Source organism: Rosa rugosa, chromosome 1 (assembly GCF_958449725.1).
Source record: "Rosa rugosa chromosome 1, drRosRugo1.1, whole genome shotgun sequence".
NCBI lineage: Eukaryota > Viridiplantae > Streptophyta > Magnoliopsida > Rosales > Rosaceae > Rosa > Rosa rugosa.
In genome coordinates, this window is record NC_084820.1 from 66,082,180 (window position 1) to 66,100,200 (window position 18,021).

Consider the following 18,021-nt stretch of genomic DNA (forward strand, 5'->3'; position numbering starts at 1 on the left):
CTCCGACGACAACCACCCCCACCCCAACTCTGACGACGACCACCCCCACCCCCACCCCAACTCCGACTCCGAACCACCACAAAACTCCTAGCCCATTGTGACCAACACTTCATTCGACTCCCCAGTTGCTTCGCCGGTCGCCGATCAGATCCGAGCCCACACCCGTCGTCAGACCTGTCTCGTTCGCCTTCTCGATCTGCCCTTCCAGACCCCCCTCAATTTCGATGATCGCCGTGGCCATGATGACGTCTAGATTTCAAGGTGTTTTCGAATCTACGCAGCCCCTTTAGGTCACCAAGACCACCTCTTCATGGGCATAAGAGGAGCTGGGGAGGCTTAAGCATCATCGACTCTCTTGATGATGATGATTCCAAGTTTTTTGGGAAAGTCCCCAGATCATCTGAGAAGAAGAAGAATAAGAAGATAAAGAAGAAGGAAGATAAAGAAACAATTAACAAAAGAAAAGGGCAAATTGGTCTTTTTCTTTGTTTTTGGTCTTCACATGCTTGCCACGTCAGCAAAGAAATGGCGCCGTCAGAAATTTTGGACGGAAGTATCACGTTGGTGTCAAAATATGTGTTTGGGTATCACATATACTTTTGAGAGTTCGGGTATCAAATTGGCATTGGCAGCATAGTTTGGGGACAGTAGCTGAATTTTTCTCTTTTATTTTTGGATCATAGAGTTTAGGTGTTTACCTTCCTTTACCTTTTATTTTTCTCTTCTTTTCATATTTCAAAGGCTATTACCGGCCAGCCCAATAGTCCAATACAAACGCCATATACTTAGTCCGGCCCAGAGTTCCAGCCCAATAAATTTGGCGGTGGACACCTATAAATAGTCTCTGCGTCTCTTTCGGACCCAAAACGCCATAAGCTACTCTGCAACTCTCTCACGCTCTCTCCGATACAATGACGACCGCCATGGGTCCTCCGCCGCCTCCGCCTCCGCCTCCACTCTCAGCAGACCCCGCCGACTCCGAAACCCTAGACAATGTGTCGATGGAGACCACCTCCCATTCTTCAACCCAAATGAAGCCCCCGATGGGGCCTCCACCTCCCAAAAACCCTAGTCCACCTCCTCCTCCTCCTCCTCCCCAAAACCCTAACCCCAATCCACCCTCTGCATCCACCACCGACTCCGAAACCGCGCCGCCGGAGACATCCAAGCACCAATCCCAAGGCTTTGCCGTTCCTTATTCGATTCCTGAATGGAGCGGAGCTCCATGCCACCAGTTCCAGCTCGAGGTCCTCAAGGACGGCGCCATTGTCGACCAATTCAATGTGTAAGCTTCTTCTTCTTTCTCATCTTCCTCCTCTGTAGCTAATTTTAAGTACTACATTTCATTATATACTCCGAAAATTGTTGAATTTCTTTGCTACTGGAATAAATTTCAGGTATGAAAAAGGGGCTTACATGTTCAAGGTTCAGATAAATGTACTAGGACTTTGAGCTAAGTCGACAGTAGATACCTGTTAATTTTCTTATTCACTCTTTTGGCAGTGCTTCAGTTCAAGAGAAGTGGAGATGCGTACATCTATGACCTTGGCAGTACTCATGGTACTTCTGTTAACAAGAACCAGGTATGTCTATCGAGCTAATTGCTTTTCGCAACCAGACCTTAAAACTTGAAATTTAGTTCATGAACTTTCTTTCAATACATTTTCTAATGCAATAGTAGATATGGTCTCAAATTTATCTGGACCAGGGATCAATTTTATCTTGAATGGTATTTGTATAGTCCCTCTCTACAAAGGAATTGACCTCTGCCTTTCAAGGAAAATCCCTTTTGTTGTCAGAATATAAAAAAGACAATCATGCTTTATTTGAAGTTGTTAAGTATTCTGCAGTGTTAGCTCAGATCCAGTAGACAACCTTCATGTTCTAGTAGTAGTAAATGATAAATACTTGGAAGTTGCTGGTCTCTAGAAGTTTCAATTTACGGTGTTCCGTTCTTGATGACCAGCTCCACATAGAAAATTAGGTTTTATGTGGTTACTGTTTCCAATGAATCTATTTGGATATTTAAGATCTTTTATCTGACTCATGAAAGAGTACTTAACAAGTCAACAGTTACTCTCATCAGTAAGATTTAGCGTTTACTGAATTATCTCTGTGTCTTTTGCATAATTCCATTCTTATTTGTGTTTGTCTATGTCTCTGTTTGTGGGTAAGTTTCACTTATATGCTGCTTCTAAAAACCTTGTGACTACTCCTGTTACAATAAATTGGTGAGTATATAGTTTTATGCCCCAGTTTTATTATACTAACCTTTTTATCATGCCTATCAGGTCAGTAAAAAGGTGTATGTGGACTTGCATGTTGGTGATGTCATTCGTTTTGGGCAGTGAGTACCTCATTATTTCATTGTCTTGGCTTTACCTATAACTTATTTACTTCTTATAGTGATCCTCACTTTTCCATGTGTTGTATGACTCTTGAATTCAGAATACCATCCTGTGAAGTACATTATATAATGAGATATATGCACTGCTATTTTCAATAGGAACTGTTAAGGAACTCATCGAGGACTAATTTATATATGTGATCTCTTGTGATTCAGATAGCTATTTTATCCTTTACGCTTTTTGATTAACAAGACGTAGTGCTCATATTTAAATGCCAAATATATTTTATGGGCCTAAACTGCTAGTTACTTGGATACATATTTATTTATTGTTTATATGTATGTGAGAGAAAGACACTTTACTGGATAGGACAACTAGAATACTATGAGTATTTGGGATAGTGACAACCAAAATAGAAGCAGTTCAGGAAGATTGAAGATAATGATAATTGGAAGATAACGATAATTGTCAGACGTTCATGAAGTTTTTCTCTTAATGACTTTTTAGTCAAAAGCACATCATAAGATTATTACCCTTCTGATTATTCTTGCATTTTCTTGTGCAGTTCATCTCGTCTATAAATTTTCCAAGGACCGTCTGAGTTGATGCCACCAGTAAGATTTCAATTTACTACTTATTGTTCGACTTTGTGTGTGTTCTTAGTGAAATTCAAATAAGAAGGCATCTGTTCATTTGATTTTTATATTGAATTTGTGAAGAATAATGAGAGGCAAATATTTTTTCAATAAAAATAACCTAAGCACTTCAAATATTGAAGGACGGGACATATTTGCATTTATGAGATGAGTTTCCCAAGAACCTCCACTGCTTTCTTATCTAAGTGATGGCACTACGGTTACTCCTTCAACAATATGTTAGTGAGGTAAATTCTGGATTTTGCACTTATCAAAGTCTTCGAATCACCCATCACGATAATAGTATCTACATGAAGGTTCAAAGCATAGCATAGACGCATAAATATATGTACATATACATTAAGTTCTTGATTTTAAAATATGTAATGAAAGTGACATTAAAGAAATGAGCTGAATTATGGTTATCAATGACGGCACTCCATTTCTTCAAATGGAATCTTAGCCGGCCTCACTTGCTTTCTGTACCGATGTGTCAAAGGATGACTGCTTATCGTTTGGTTATATCTATGTAGGAAAAAGACTTGAAAGTTTTAAGAGAGTACAAGATGCGTGAAGATATTTTAGATCTGCAGGCATCACTTCAACGAGCAAGACTTGAAGCTTCTCTTGCTGATGGCATCTCTTGGGGTATGGGAGAGGATGCCATTATAGAAGAAGCCGAGGTACGTGTCAATTTAGCATTGCTCAATAGAATTCTTCTCAAACTGCCTTTTATATTCTGCTATATTTTTCTTTAAGTACGGCCTTTTTCTTTCTTTTCTTTTGTTGAATTGAAAGAAGATTATTCTACTGAGATGTGGTTTTGGATTAAGGATGATGGTGAGGAAGTAACTTGGCAAACATACAAAGGACAGCTTACGGAAAAGCAGATAAAAACCCGTGATAAAATAACTAAAAGAATGGAAAAGGTAATTCTGGTTTTTTATTATCTTTCTTGTACGTTGGATCCTTTTTTGCTAATTGGATAAACTCTTTAGGTATAGTTCATATATTTATATTAACATGTTTATATTTCTTAGTATTTGAGAAAAGCAATTCCTGAATTGATTTTTAAAAAAGTCACGCACCAGTGTAGTGTAGTGTACCATTGCTTGGTATTTGAGAAAGCAGTTCCTGAATTGATTTTTAGAAAAGTCACGCACTGGTGTTGTGTACCTTTTATAATTCTAGCAAAAGAGTATATCTTTGTGTAATGAAGGAATACAACAGTTGATGCACTTGCAATATAATGATCCAACAGGGACCTCTTAAATGTTTGAAAATGGTCCTTAATGATTCTAATTAATTAGTTGCTACCATCCATTATTAGGTTGACCATACCAGCATCAACAAAGGAAAAAGTACGCGAACCTAACAACAATGCATCATAATTAAATCCAGTATCCTGATATTACACTTCAGTCTTCTCGTATTTTGGAAATTATCTCCCTTCTTTACTTGTTCTCATGATATTGTGGTTAATGTTTCCCAGCCTCACTTGGTTACATTCACCTTGTCTTCTTCTACTTGCATCCAGTTCTTTTGTGTTTTTTATTTTTATTGTTTTAAATGAGGAAAACAAAGATTTAAAGAACTCCAATGTTGATGATAAAAACTAGTTTATGCAGACACTGATGAGTTTTTTACTTATTATTATAATTGTTCTCATGTCTTCACTGTTTCGCTTATAGATTGCTCATATGAAGAAAGAGATAGATGCTATTCGTGCTAAAGACATCTCTCAAGTTGGATTGACTCAAGGGCAACAAACTCAGATCGCTCGAAATGAACAAAGAACAGAACAGGTAAAAAATTTCCCCAGAACCTATTTGCCAACCTTTACTGGCAGTTGAGAAATGGGGAAGATCTGTTGCATCTTAACTCCCAATATATGGAGGCAGGATGGTAGTGACCCTTCTGGTTAACACGTTATTTTTAATTTTCTTACATATTCTGGAAGAGCTTGAAAATTTGGAAGAGACACTGAATGAGAGTATTCGGGAAAGTTTAGGTGCACGTGTTGGGAAGCATCATAGTAAGAAGAAAGGAGCAATTGAAGAAGAAGAAGAACTTTTGAGGTACTTAATTAATGAAAATTACCTGTGTAAAAGTATTGCACTTTTAGGTTCGGAAGAGACACTCAAGTACTCACTTTTGCAAGATTGGACTATATAAATTCTACAATTGATCAGCTATTCATATTAGACTCTGAACTGTAGTATTAAATTCCTAATCATCATGGTTAACTCTTAATTCAGCTATGTAAATGCCATACATAATTTGTCAATGCTATATGGTTTGTTAAAAAAGAATTGATAACTTCCTATTGACGTTAATTGTTAATGATTCGTTGTTCAGTGATGATGATGAATTTTATGATCGGACAAAGAAGCCTTCTAGCAAGAAGGCTAGTGAAAACCCATCAATTGAAACCGCTGGTACTCATCTGGATAAGAGAGATACAATCACAAAAGAAATGGAGAACAAGAAAGAGCTGCTTTCAATTGAGAAAAGCAGACTGGCATCAGAAACTACAGAAGACACCAATGCTGGAGACGCACTGGATGCATACATGTCTGGGCTTTCATCTAAGCTTGGTGTGGAATTCTGCTCTCATGAACCTTGATCTTTATTACATCTGAATTGATAATTGCTTTGGTGCTTTCTGCTAACACTTGCTGTGCTGATTTTTCTTCTTGTTAGTGCTTGATAAAACTGAGCAATTGCAAAAGGAACTCTCAGATCTCCAGTCCGAATATGACAGGGTAGTCCTTTTGAAGATTGCTGATCCAACAGGTGAAGCAACCAAGAAAAGGGATTCAAAGGTACTTCCTGAAAATCCTGAAACTTCTGCTGCTGCCATCAAGAAGCAACATCCACTTAAACCAAAGGAAACCTGTCCGCCTGAAAATCCAGAAAGTGGCTCCATAAAGAAAGAGGAGAGTACAGATGTGACTGTTGCATCTAGCAAGAAGCTGGACTCAGGTGAGGTTCTCACTGATGCAACTGAAGGAAAAAGTGTTGTGTATACTGTAGCAAAGCCCCAGTGGCTTGGAGCTATAGCAGACAAGAAGATCGTGGAGGGTCATCAAGAGGCAGCATCTACGAATGAGCACGAGTCTGAAGTATTTGTGGACTATAAAGACAGAAAGAAGATTTTGGAGAATGAAGTTAACATGGAATCTGGGATTGAAAATGCTGCGCCTGGTTTGATTATAAGGAAACGAAAACAAGTTCATGAATCTGAAGCTAGTGATGATTCTCATCAACTTTCGACATCTTCCTCCACAGGAGCTGGACTCGTGGCAGAGGATGCTGTAGCACTGTTGTTAAAGCATAACAGAGGCTATTATGCATCAGATGATGATGACTTGATGAGTCCTCTGAAAGCCAAGATACGTCACAAGGGAAACAACCGAGCAAGGGTAAAAAGCCCAAAGAAAGAGTACTTGGTCCCGAGAGACCTTCATTTCTTGATAGTGATTCTACTGAAACATGGGTGCCTCCTGAAGGTAAGGCTAATTTGATTCCATGTTCTGGGTTATTACTTTGTTTTTTTTTTTTTTTCCTTTTTCTTCCTCTCTTAGATGAGAGATCTCTTTTAATAAATGAGAGATCTCTTTTAATAACTGGTACATATCTTTATGGCTCATGCAGGACAATCTGGTGATAAGCGAACATCCTTGAACGATCGATATGGCTACTAAATCTAAATGCAATTTTTCCTGGGCCTATAATGTAATTGATCAAGCTGGAAGTGCTGTTAGGCTGCTTCATATCAAATGAGTTTTATTTTTACTACCCAGGTTTAAATTGTTAGACTCGATTATCAAATGATAATATGGAGGTATAGTTCGATATATGGTGGGCAGCACAACGAAACCTTCTTGTTAGGCACCGATGTTATTCTTTATTGTTTTTGTTTTTGGCTAGGATGTAAAACTTCGTGTAGAAAGATGAAGACAGAGAGAGGCTCTGAATTATTTTTGTAAACTCAATGTAAACATGATCCTGTAGGTGTATATATAATTGGTTCCAACTTTTTGCCAACTTTCGTTGTGAAAATTTCTCTGGGATTGCTCACGACTTTTTTTTATGGAAAGTGGTTCTGTTAGAAGTACATTGAGGTCTTCGTAAAAATTTCAAGTGTTCTCTGTAATACTGGGAAGTGCTTCTTTTAAAACCACCAAAAAGCACTATCCAATGAGTTTATTTTATTTGCGAGTTAAAAATAAGAGTCTTTTGCCGATGAGTTTTCTGTCAGCAAATAGGGTCAGTGGGCGTGACTGAGAACTTCCGTAGCTTTGCTCACGGATATGCTAAACTTGTATGTTGATAACTGTAAACGAATAGTTTATCGAATAATTGCAGCTTTAGTCACTCAAATTTACAGGGGAAGAAGATGCATTATAAACATAAAAGTTGCAGTGAAAGTTGTAACCCCTCTGGCGAAGCAACCTCTTACATGAATCTCCTAGTCTATATCTACTTATTCCTCAATCAGCTGCAAGGCTTTCCATACTTCACAAGATTCTAAGATATAGATCATTGAATAGCTGTAATTTATTAAAACTAGAAAATTGGCCCGTGCATTGCCACGGGTTTTATTCTTGTAAAGAAATTAGAAGGATCAAATAAAGGGAGGTTATGGACGGGAGATCATGGCTGTGTGCATATCAAATAAATTCCATATCAATTCGAAGCCCAGACACTGAATAACAAAACTATCAAAAGATGGCAACTTGTAATTAAGAAACAATTAAAGGGTAAAAACGTCTTTTCATATATATATGGCAGATGCGAAATTGTGGTAGAAGACCAGGGGTAAAGCGTCATTTTACTGTTACATGAACAGTTGTGAATAGTAAACTCATATTTCATATATAGTATAATTACAGCATGTACTCAGGAACCATTCTAAGATACAGATCGTTGAATAGTAGTACAAGAAGAACGAAGTGGCAACTGCAGTCATCACATATATATATATATATATATATATATATATATGAGAACCATCGAGGGAATGAACAAAATTTGGTGGGAAATCTGTCATCTGCCTCTTGACCATGATCTGTGACACACAAGAGTTCAGTTTGAGATTTGAGCCCAGAGACGTAAAACAATGCCTGTGTTCTTAACTGTTTTCTTTAATACTATTTTCATCAATGATCGACCATGTGGACAATTAAACAAGTAAGACCATCTCCAATGGAGTGGTTATTTTCCACGTGGAGGCCCAACAGCTATATATAAATGACATATCAAAAACAGGTCCAACCCAAATGTCATTTGCCACGTGGATGACAGTTTTGTTTCAATCTGTCAAATTTGACAGTGTTTGAGTCTTCTGTCATTTAATTTTTTATTATTTCTCTCTCTGCTTGCTCTTTCATTCTCGTCTCTCTTTCTTTCCTACCCAAACCAAAGCAAAAGTCTGTAGATCTGCAATTTTGGCATAAAAGAAGCAATACTAGCTGAAATTTTAAGAATATATCAGTAGAAATAAAAAACAAAGGCTTCCTCAAATCAAGTTCCATGTTTTCAAGGAGAATGTGAACACAAACTCTTAGTTTAAATTTTATGATACAATTCTGCAATTTAAAATTGAGGGTGTCTTTCAGTAATCAGCTTTCAGGATCAGCAAGAAAGTTGTCACATCTATGATAGCTGGCCAGTACTATTGAGCAAGTTTTTACCTAAAGATTGTAAAGTAAGAAGAAGTTGGCATGCAAATCTAACATGACAAATTCAAAAATCCATGTACAGAACAAAAAGATGTCAACAACATCGTCCTCAGATGAAGCATTGCATAAAGACATGCAGAAAAATTTCACATTGTATTTAGTTAGTTATTTCAGTTGCAATATTCTACCTAGCTAATATTTCATATATTTAGTTAATTTACCATTGTTGTCAAAGTTAAGTTGTTTTAATTCAATTCATTCCAATCGAACTTAAACAATATGCTTGTTTTTCAAAAATATATATGGGTTAATAGGACTAGGAGGATAGTTGCAGAAGTTTTACATGGTTGTTCAATGTTGATGAAGAGTGATGAAGCAGTTGGAAAGAGTGAAGAAAAGAACAATATATACTTTCCGTCTCTCTCTCGCATAATTATTCTTTTTCTATCCAAGAGTGCTTCTTTTCAACTCTTGTGGTTCAAGTATAATTAAAGAGGAATGCTCTCTCAGCTGAAGTTGTTGAAGTAATAATCGAGGCAGGTATCTCCTTCTATCTCTTTGGAAATTATACCTTATCAATTGAGATGATGGAGCATATATTCATTACTTCATTTATTTCCAATCTTTATCCAAACCAGAATTTAGAGCCAAATGAAATTAATCGGAGTAATCCATGAAATTTCTGCACTATATATAAACGAGTAGAAGAGAGGTCATAACGCTATCATCCATTTTATCTTAGCTCATATTCATCTGTGTTCTATTTCTCTTTGAATTATAACAAAGTCTTGACACCAAAAATGGCTGATGCACTCATCTCCGTGCTTCTGGAGCAATTGGCTTCAGTAGTATATCAACACACAAATCAAGTGGTGAAACTGGTTTCAAATGCTGAGGAAGACGTTAAAAGTTTCAGCAGCAAGCTCAAAGCTATCCAGGCTGTGCTTGAGGATGCAGAGAAGAAACAAGTGACAGACGCTAGGGTGGAAGACTGGTTGGAGAAGCTGAAAGATGTGTCGTACGAGATGGACAACGTGCTAGATGAGTGGAACACTGAAGTTCTCAGACAACAAGTGGAGGAGAAGCAAGAGAAGGAAGAAAAAATTGCTCTTGTTACAAAAAAGAAGGTATGTTTCTCCATGCCCTCTGTTTGCTTTTGTATTGGCCAAGCTAATAAGGTCATTCATCGTCATAAAATAGCTAGAAGGATAAAGAAACTGAATGAGAAGTTAACGTTGATTGCTGCTGAAAGAGAAATCTATGGCTTTCATCAGTCCACAAGAGGTGGCCCTGATGATCAGCAGCTTATTCAACGACAGAAGACTTCATCTTTGGTCAATGTATCTACAATATTTGGCCGAGAAGAAGAAAAAGAGATGTTGTTGAGCAAGTTGTTGAGAGAGAGTAGCCCGGAAGGGGGGCGATTCCTTGTCATCCCTATTGTAGGGATGGGAGGGATGGGGAAAACAACTCTTGCCCAATTAGCCTATAATGATGAAAATGTTACAGCTCATTTTCATAAGAAAGTATGGGTTTGTGTCTCGATCGCTTTTGATGAGATTAAGATTGCCAAAGCGATCATTGAGAGTCTAGATAAAAATGAAACCCAAAAGAGTTCAAATGAGTTGGAAACTCTATTACCATGTATAAGGTCACACGTTATGGATAAGAAGTTTCTTCTTGTCTTAGATGATGTGTGGACGGAAGACCAAGAAAAGTGGGAAATTTTGAAACTGCCAGTAATAATGCAAAATTGTGCTGAAGGTAGTAGAATACTAGTGACAACTCGAAAACAAGGGGTTGTTGAAATGATGGGAGCAACCAGTAGCATGATTCATTTAGACAAGTTGAGCGATAGGGATTGTCTAGCATTGTTCAACAACATCGCATTTTTGGATAGGAAAGAAGATGAGTCTAATGGGTTTGGAGCTATTGGTGAGGAAATTGTGAAAAAGTGTAAAGGTTTGCCTCTTGTTGTAAAAACTTTAGGCAGTCAAGTGCGGTATAAGAAAACAACACAGGAATGGCGAGATGTTCTGAATAGTAAAATATGGGAATTAGAGAAAGTTGAGGAACAAGTTTTCCGACCACTATTTCTAAGTTATTATGATTTGTCTCCAGCAGTCAAAAGGTGTCTTTTGTATTGTGCTATATTTCCCAAAGATTATAATCTCAAAAAAGATAATTTGATTGAGCTTTGGATGTCTCAAGATTATCTTAATTTAAAGGAAAATAAAGAAAAGAGAAGAAAAGGTCAAAATTATTTTGAGAGTCTAGCAATGCGGTCTTTCTTTCAAAATTTTGACATAGATGAGATGGGAAATATTGTTGGATGCAAAATGCATGATATTGTGCATGACTTTGTGCAGTTTCTTACCAAAAAAGAATGCATTATTATAGAAGCAGGTGAGAGTGATGCTCAAATAGTGGAGCTACCGAGTAATAAGGTTCGTCATTTGACCTTAACAAATGTACCCAATGAACCCTTTGGTCCACTTTCATTTCCTACTTCATGTGACACATGCGTAAATGTGCGTAGCCTCACACTCCTTGATTCAAGCTGTACAACCATAAGTCCCGGTTCAATTTTGCAAATGAAAAACCTTAGGACATTGAATTTGAGTGGTAATTATTTCCTCATTGAACTTCCAAAAGAAGTGGGTGCATTGATTCATTTGAGATATATGGATTTATCTCAGAATTGTTTTTTAACAGAATTACCGGATGCGGTGTGTGATTTATACAATCTACAGACTCTGGTTCTTATAGAGTGCCGGAGTCTTGAGAAACTACCCAAGGCAATGGGAAAGTTGATCAACTTAAAACATCTATATGTTGGGGGTTGTGATGAGTTGAGGTACTTACCCAAAGGGATTGGGAGTTTGAAATGTCTGCAAGCACTAGACTATTTTAATGTACAACGTCATGGTGATAATGAAGCATTGAAATTAGGAGATCTCGGAATCATGGACCAGCTTCAGGGGAGCCTTGAGATAGAAAGGTTGGGGGAAAATGCGAAACATGATGCGAGTGAGATTGAGAAAGCACAGTTGAGGAAGAAGGAGCACCTCTCTCATTTGGTAGTAGCTTTCAAGAGTGAATACGGAGCTTTAGAGCAGAGAAAAGGTGATTCAGAAATAGTTAAAGCATTGCAACCACATCAAAATTTGGAATCTTTATCCATTAGCCATTGCCATGGCACCACCGAGTCTCTCTATTGGATCAAGTCTTTACACGGTTTGAGAAAACTTGTTCTCTATGAATGGAAATATTGTGAGCTTTTGCCTCCTCTTGGAAAATTGCCATCGCTTGAAATTCTGGAGATAAGGAGGATGTCGAATGTGAAAAAGGTGGGAGTTGAATTTCTGGGAATAGAAGAAGAACAAGTCTCAGGAATTCTATTCCCTAAATTGAAACTACTTTCTTTCTTCGGTATGACCAAGTGGGAAGAGTGGGAAGGAATAACAAAGGAGGATTCTTCTTCTTCTGAAATTACAATAATGCCTCGCCTTTCTTCCTTGCGAATTCGGGAGTGGTGTCCAAAGCTCAAAGCACTGCCAGATTTCCTCTACAAGATAACAACACTGCGTACTCTGGAGATCGAGGGTTGTCCAATTCTCGAACGAGACTACAAAATTGGCGTGGGGAAGGAGTGGCACAACATTTCTCACATCCCAAACGTCAACGTTGCAACAACTGGGGCCTGCACGATTCTGTAGGCTTAGCATCTCCTTGAATTTTTTTTTGTCCCCATGGTTAATGTGTTGGAGCTTCATGATTCTGTTGGTGTGGTGAGTTGTTTCCTTCCTTGTGATATTGTTCTGCTTCTTTTAGACTTTGGTAGCCTTTTTCTTACAAAAGTTTCCTTCCTTCTATCTATCATACCTTCAACCGGAAATGAAGTTACTTATCGCACTAATTAAGTTACCCTTGAGGACCACATTGAAGCTTCTAGCTAGGATTAAGACAAGTCATTGGAGTTGGCAAGCTGATGAAGCTCTCTCTCTCTATGTAGGTACTTATGCTCACTAGATACCCTCTGCTTTTGTTTCTTTAACTGTTACTGATTCCTGATCTCCTCTGCTTTTTCTCTCCGTTAGATCGAATCTCAAAGCTTTTCTTCTTTATATTCATGTTTATTTCCTACTATTCTTATATCTTTCTAGTTTCTACTCTCTAAAAGGATATATTTACATTAGTGTATTCATATTATTGGGATATATTTACAATAAGAATACCATTGTTTAATGTCCACCTACTGCAATACAGTGCTTACAGACATTGGTTGGTAATTGTTGAACTGTCATAAGATTTTAACTCCTGGTGGAGATGATGAATATGATTTGATGAACACATTCTATGCAGGAGGGATTTTCAGGCCGTTGTACACCATACAGGAATTTTGGTATCGATTTCATTGATTGATTCAAGTGTCTCTCACCTAAACTAGGTAACTTTATCAGCATATTATGTAATCCCAAGTATACTTTACATGCTTAATTTACGCAGCTTCTAGTTGTCAAAGAATCTAATTTTACTAGGTTGATGTCTAATTTCCATGGCATGGGTTTTCCTGTCTTAGGCTGAAGCTTTTGTGGAATGGATGCTGACAGGGATTTGACTAGTAATTGGGGTTTGAAAGCTTTTTCTGCAATCTGTATCTTACAATAAGCAGCAGGTCAGGACCCTGGTAATTGGTGTTTGTGCAAATGGACCGTTCAAATCCTGCCACCTCAATCGTTGAAGGATACTTGAAGGTAAATATATGGTCCAGATCCAAAGGACTCTGTTCTGTTAAGCTACACCCGAACATTGTCTGGTGCTTTGATCAATTTTTTTTTTTTTTTTTTTTTTTTGAGGAAGTGCTTTGATCAAATTATATTGCCTAGAATTGGAAATATATTTGGGCGTATATATTTTAGTTACAATTCATGTTAAAAGTGTAGTGTATGAAGCTTTGACGTACAAATGTATTTTAGTAGGAGCTACAGGATTCTGTTGGACTAGGGATTTGTTTCCTTGCAAAACCTCAAAAGCAATTGGTTGTTATTCACCTAAGATAAACCCAGGTCAGGACCCTGGTAATTGGTGTTTGTGCAAATGGACCGTTCAAATCCTGCCACCTCAATCGTTGAAGGATACTTGAAGGTAAATATATGGTCCAGATCCAAAGGACTCTGTTCTGTTAAGCTACACCCGAACATTGTCTGGTGCTTTGATCAATTTTTTTTTTTTTTTTTTTTTTTGAGGAAGTGCTTTGATCAAATTATATTGCCTAGAATTGGAAATATATTTGGGCGTATATATTTTAGTTACAATTCATGTTAAAAGTGTAGTGTATGAAGCTTTGACGTACAAATGTATTTTAGTAGGAGCTACAGGATTCTGTTGGACTAGGGATTTGTTTCCTTGCAAAACCTCAAAAGCAATTGGTTGTTATTCACCTAAGATAAACCCCTTCGGCGCATGTGAAATGCTCCAACTATGCATTGCAGCATAGTGTCTGACCACTGTGACAGCTTCGGGGTTCGAACCTAGGTTGGGGAGCATACTCAACTAGGCAAGAACCACTAGACTACTTGTAGTGGTTGCTTCTCATTCCTCTAGCTAGGCCTATCTGTATGCCTATTAACTATGAAAGAAAGGAAATCATCTTTATTTGGTGCACTGGTTGCCAGTTTACAAAATTTTGTATCTTATTTTGTAGGTATTCATAAGATATCATATTTATTGTAATCCTCTGGTAATTAGTGATTATTCATAAGATCTGGTGTCTTTCAAAAAGAAAAAAACAAAGCCTAATTATGTTTTGTAATTTTGTTTTTAGGCCACTCCTTCTCCATGTCGTTGTCGTAATCTGTACTTGAAAAGAATAACAGCACTTCTGGAAAGACTTGTTAAGAATTTTAATGCCGATGTGTACTTGATTTTGATTAATGTCTCTTAATTAGTTTCTGTTTATGTCTTAGTTTCAGTTTAAAACCGTAGTCCCCGAATCATGTCTCTTTCCTACCATTGTTGTCTCTTTCTGCTCAGTAAAAGGATATATTTACATTCAGGCTAGGTATTCATATTACTTTACATTATCTTCAATAAAAATACTGTTAATTAGTCGTTATGTCTTCTCACTACAATCCAATGCTTATAGTCCGTGGTTTGACTAGTAATTGGGGTTTGGAAACTTTTTCTGCAATCTGTATCTTAACAGTGGTTTAACAATAAGCTTTTAAACAGGCCGGGAGCCTGGTATTTGGTGTTTGTGAAATGGCCCGTTCAAATCCTGCCACCTCAATGGTTGAAGGATACTTGAAGGTAAATATATGGTCCAGATCCAAAGTACTCTGTTCTGTTAAGCTACACCCGAACATAGTCTGGTTCTTTGATCGAATTACATTGCCTCAAATTGGAAATATATTGGTGCATATATATTTTAGTTAACAATTCATGTTAAAAGTTTAGTGTATGAAGCTTGACAAATATATTTTAGTTGGAGCTGCAGGATTCTGTTGGACTAGGGAGTTGTTTCCTTGTAAAACCTCAAAAGCAATTGGTTGTTATTCCTCTAGCTAGGTCTATCTATATGGCTGTTAACTATGAAAGAAAGAAAATCATCTTTATTTGGTGCACTGGTTGCCAGTTTACAAAATATTGTATCTTATTTTGTAGGTACATGATAAGGTATTATATTATTGTAATCATCTGGTAATTTGTGAGTATTCATAAGATCTGGTGTCTTTCAAAGAAAAAAGAAAAAAAATAGCCTAATTATGTTTTGTGATCTTGTGTTTAGGCCACTCCTTCTCCATGCCTTTGTCGTAATCTTTACTTGAAAAGAATAACAGCTCTGCTGGAAAGACTTGTTAAGAATTTTAATGCTGCTGCGTACTTGATTTTGATTGATGGATCTTAGTGTCAGTTTATGTCTTAGTTTCAGTTTAAAACCATAGTCCCCAAATCATACTTTCAGTTTATGACTAGTTAAATATTCCAATATCATGCATACTTCGAATTTAAGCACTTTCTAGTTGTCAATGATCTTATTATTTTACTACGTTTGATAATTAATTTTCATGGCATGGGTTTTCTTGTCTTAGGCTGAGGGTTTTTGTGGAATGGACGGGGATGCTGAATGGAATATAATAGGTACATGGGATTTGCAAGCTTTATGCACAATCTGTATCCTAACAATAGACATGGAGCTCGGAGAAATGGTGTTTCAGTAGCTGTACTCAAACCGAAAGATTGAGTGGATCTCAAACCGTTCCACCTCACCATCGTCAAAGGTAATACCGTAATACCATAATAGTCTAGAACCATTGTGTTAAGCTACACCTGCATATAGTCTGGCCCCTTTTCTTAGAACTGTGTCCCTAATATTGCAAATATACCCATTGGTCCTGCTGCTTTAAGTTCTATGTTAACATGTGTTTGAAGCTGCCACTGATTGCTGGAGACCTAGGGTGTTATGGTTACTGATCCTTATCCTGCTTTCTCTCTTCATCAGATCAAATCTTAAAGCTTTTGTATGTTATATTCATGTCTTTCTTAATGGTCATTTACATTATTTTACTACTCATGGATACAAGGATTTATAAACATTCGGGATAACATACTTGGGTTTCACATATATACTTTGTACATCATAAGACTACGATGATATATATAGTGTTCTGTTTTACTGAAATGCGTCGCTTACTGAATAACTAAAAAATCACCAACTCTTCCTCGACATTTTGATGAACACATTGTATGCAGGAGCATTTCAACTGATTAAAGTAACTCTTACCTAAGCTAGGTAATCTAATATTAAAATCCTAAGTAGTCCTATATAAGAAGTTTATTTTTCTTTTTATTTGAACAATCCTATATTATCTATTGTACAAGTGCTTGCAATTGCCCTTTCCTGTTGTCCAATTCTAAAAATTTTACAAGGTTTGACATCTAGTTTCCATTACATGGAATTTCTTGTCATATATACTGAAGTCTCTTTTGGAACTGAAACTGATTGGAACTTGAGAAGCTATCCCTGCCATGGCTAATGATGAAGATTCATATTTCCAAAACTTGTACATTGTGAGCTGCAATGCTAATTGTACAAGAACTTAGTCATTGTATCTTCTTAGTTTGTGGTTTTCAATGCCTATATATTAATTCAACTTACAGATTCCATTTGAAGTTTGATGTTGAAGCTTGGTAAGTGTATTTTACTAGGAGAAGGGATTTGAAGATGCAACATCAGTTCAAGGTAACGGTGGTTTAGTAAGTTGGAGCTGCACGATTCTACAGGCTTAGCATCTCCTTGAAGAATTTTTTGTCCCCATGAATGTGTTGGAGCTGCATGATTCTGTTGGAGTGGTGAGTTGTTTGTAATTGTTGTATCTGATGTTGTTCTGCTTATTTTTAGGCTTTGGTAACCTTTTTCTTACAAAATTTTCCTTCCTTGTATCATACCTGCAATCGGAAATGAAGTTACACTTAAGGACAGCATTGAAGCTTCTAGGACTAAGATAGTCATAGGAGTAGTCAAGCTGATGACACTCGCTATGTAGGTACGTAACTACGTAAGCTAACTAGATACCTCAATTTGTTCCTTTAACTGTTACTTCCTGATCTCCTCTGCCTTTTCTCTCCATTATCAAATCTCAAAGTTTTCTTCTTTATATTCATGTCTATTTCCTACTATTTTTATCTAGTTTCTACCCTCTAAAAGGATGTATTTACATTTTTGTATTCATATGATTGAGATATATTTACAATAACAATACCATTGTTTAACTATTTTTGTCAACTTAGAGCAACCCCAACAGCTTTACTATAACTTCTGTATTATAGAGAAACAAAAGTCAAAGCTTTAGCCTCTTTTTCTTCTCCAACTCCAACAGATTCCCTATTTTACAGCAATCTCTAAAATCTCCACAATTCTTCCCTAAAATTTTAGAGATTGTTGTAAATTTAGGGAATTTGGTTTTCTCTTTCCTCACTATCCCTAAAATAGAGATAGTTATAGGGAATCTGTTGGAGCAAAAGAGGCTCAGTTTTCCCTAAAATAGAGAAAAATTAAAATATGGGGAAGCTGTTGGAGTTGCTCTTACTGCAATACAGTGCTTACAGACATTTGTTAGTAATTTGTTGTCATAAGATTTAACTCCTGGTGGAGAAATGAAGGTGATTTGATGAACACATTCTATGCAGGATGGACTACCAGGCTGTTGTACGCCATACATGAATTTTGTATCCATTTCATTGATTGATTGAAGTGCCTCTCACCTAAACTAGGTAATTTTATCAGCATATTAAGTACTCCTATGTATACTTTAATGGCTTCATTTACGCAGCTTCTAGGTGTCAAAG

At 37.0% G+C, this 18,021-nt stretch overlaps 1 protein-coding gene and 1 pseudogene across 1 annotated transcript; both read left to right on the forward strand.

Moving 5' to 3' along the window:
- Positions 1 to 877: 877 nt before the first annotated feature.
- LOC133733305 (uncharacterized) lies at positions 878 to 6,690 on the forward strand (annotated as a pseudogene).
- Positions 6,691 to 9,470: 2,780 nt separating this feature from the next.
- Positions 9,471 to 12,389, forward strand: LOC133733311 (putative disease resistance protein RGA4). The gene has a single exon (XM_062160956.1). It carries the CDS (start codon positions 9,471 to 9,473, stop codon positions 12,387 to 12,389), a length of 2,919 nt encoding a protein of 972 aa, XP_062016940.1.
- Positions 12,390 to 18,021: the final 5,632 nt, after the last annotated feature.

Excerpts from the sequence above, each read along its gene's own strand:
- LOC133733311 (XM_062160956.1), top strand. The coding sequence starts at position 9,471 with ATGGCTGATGCACTCATCTCCGTGCTTCTGGAGCAATTGGCTTCAGTA.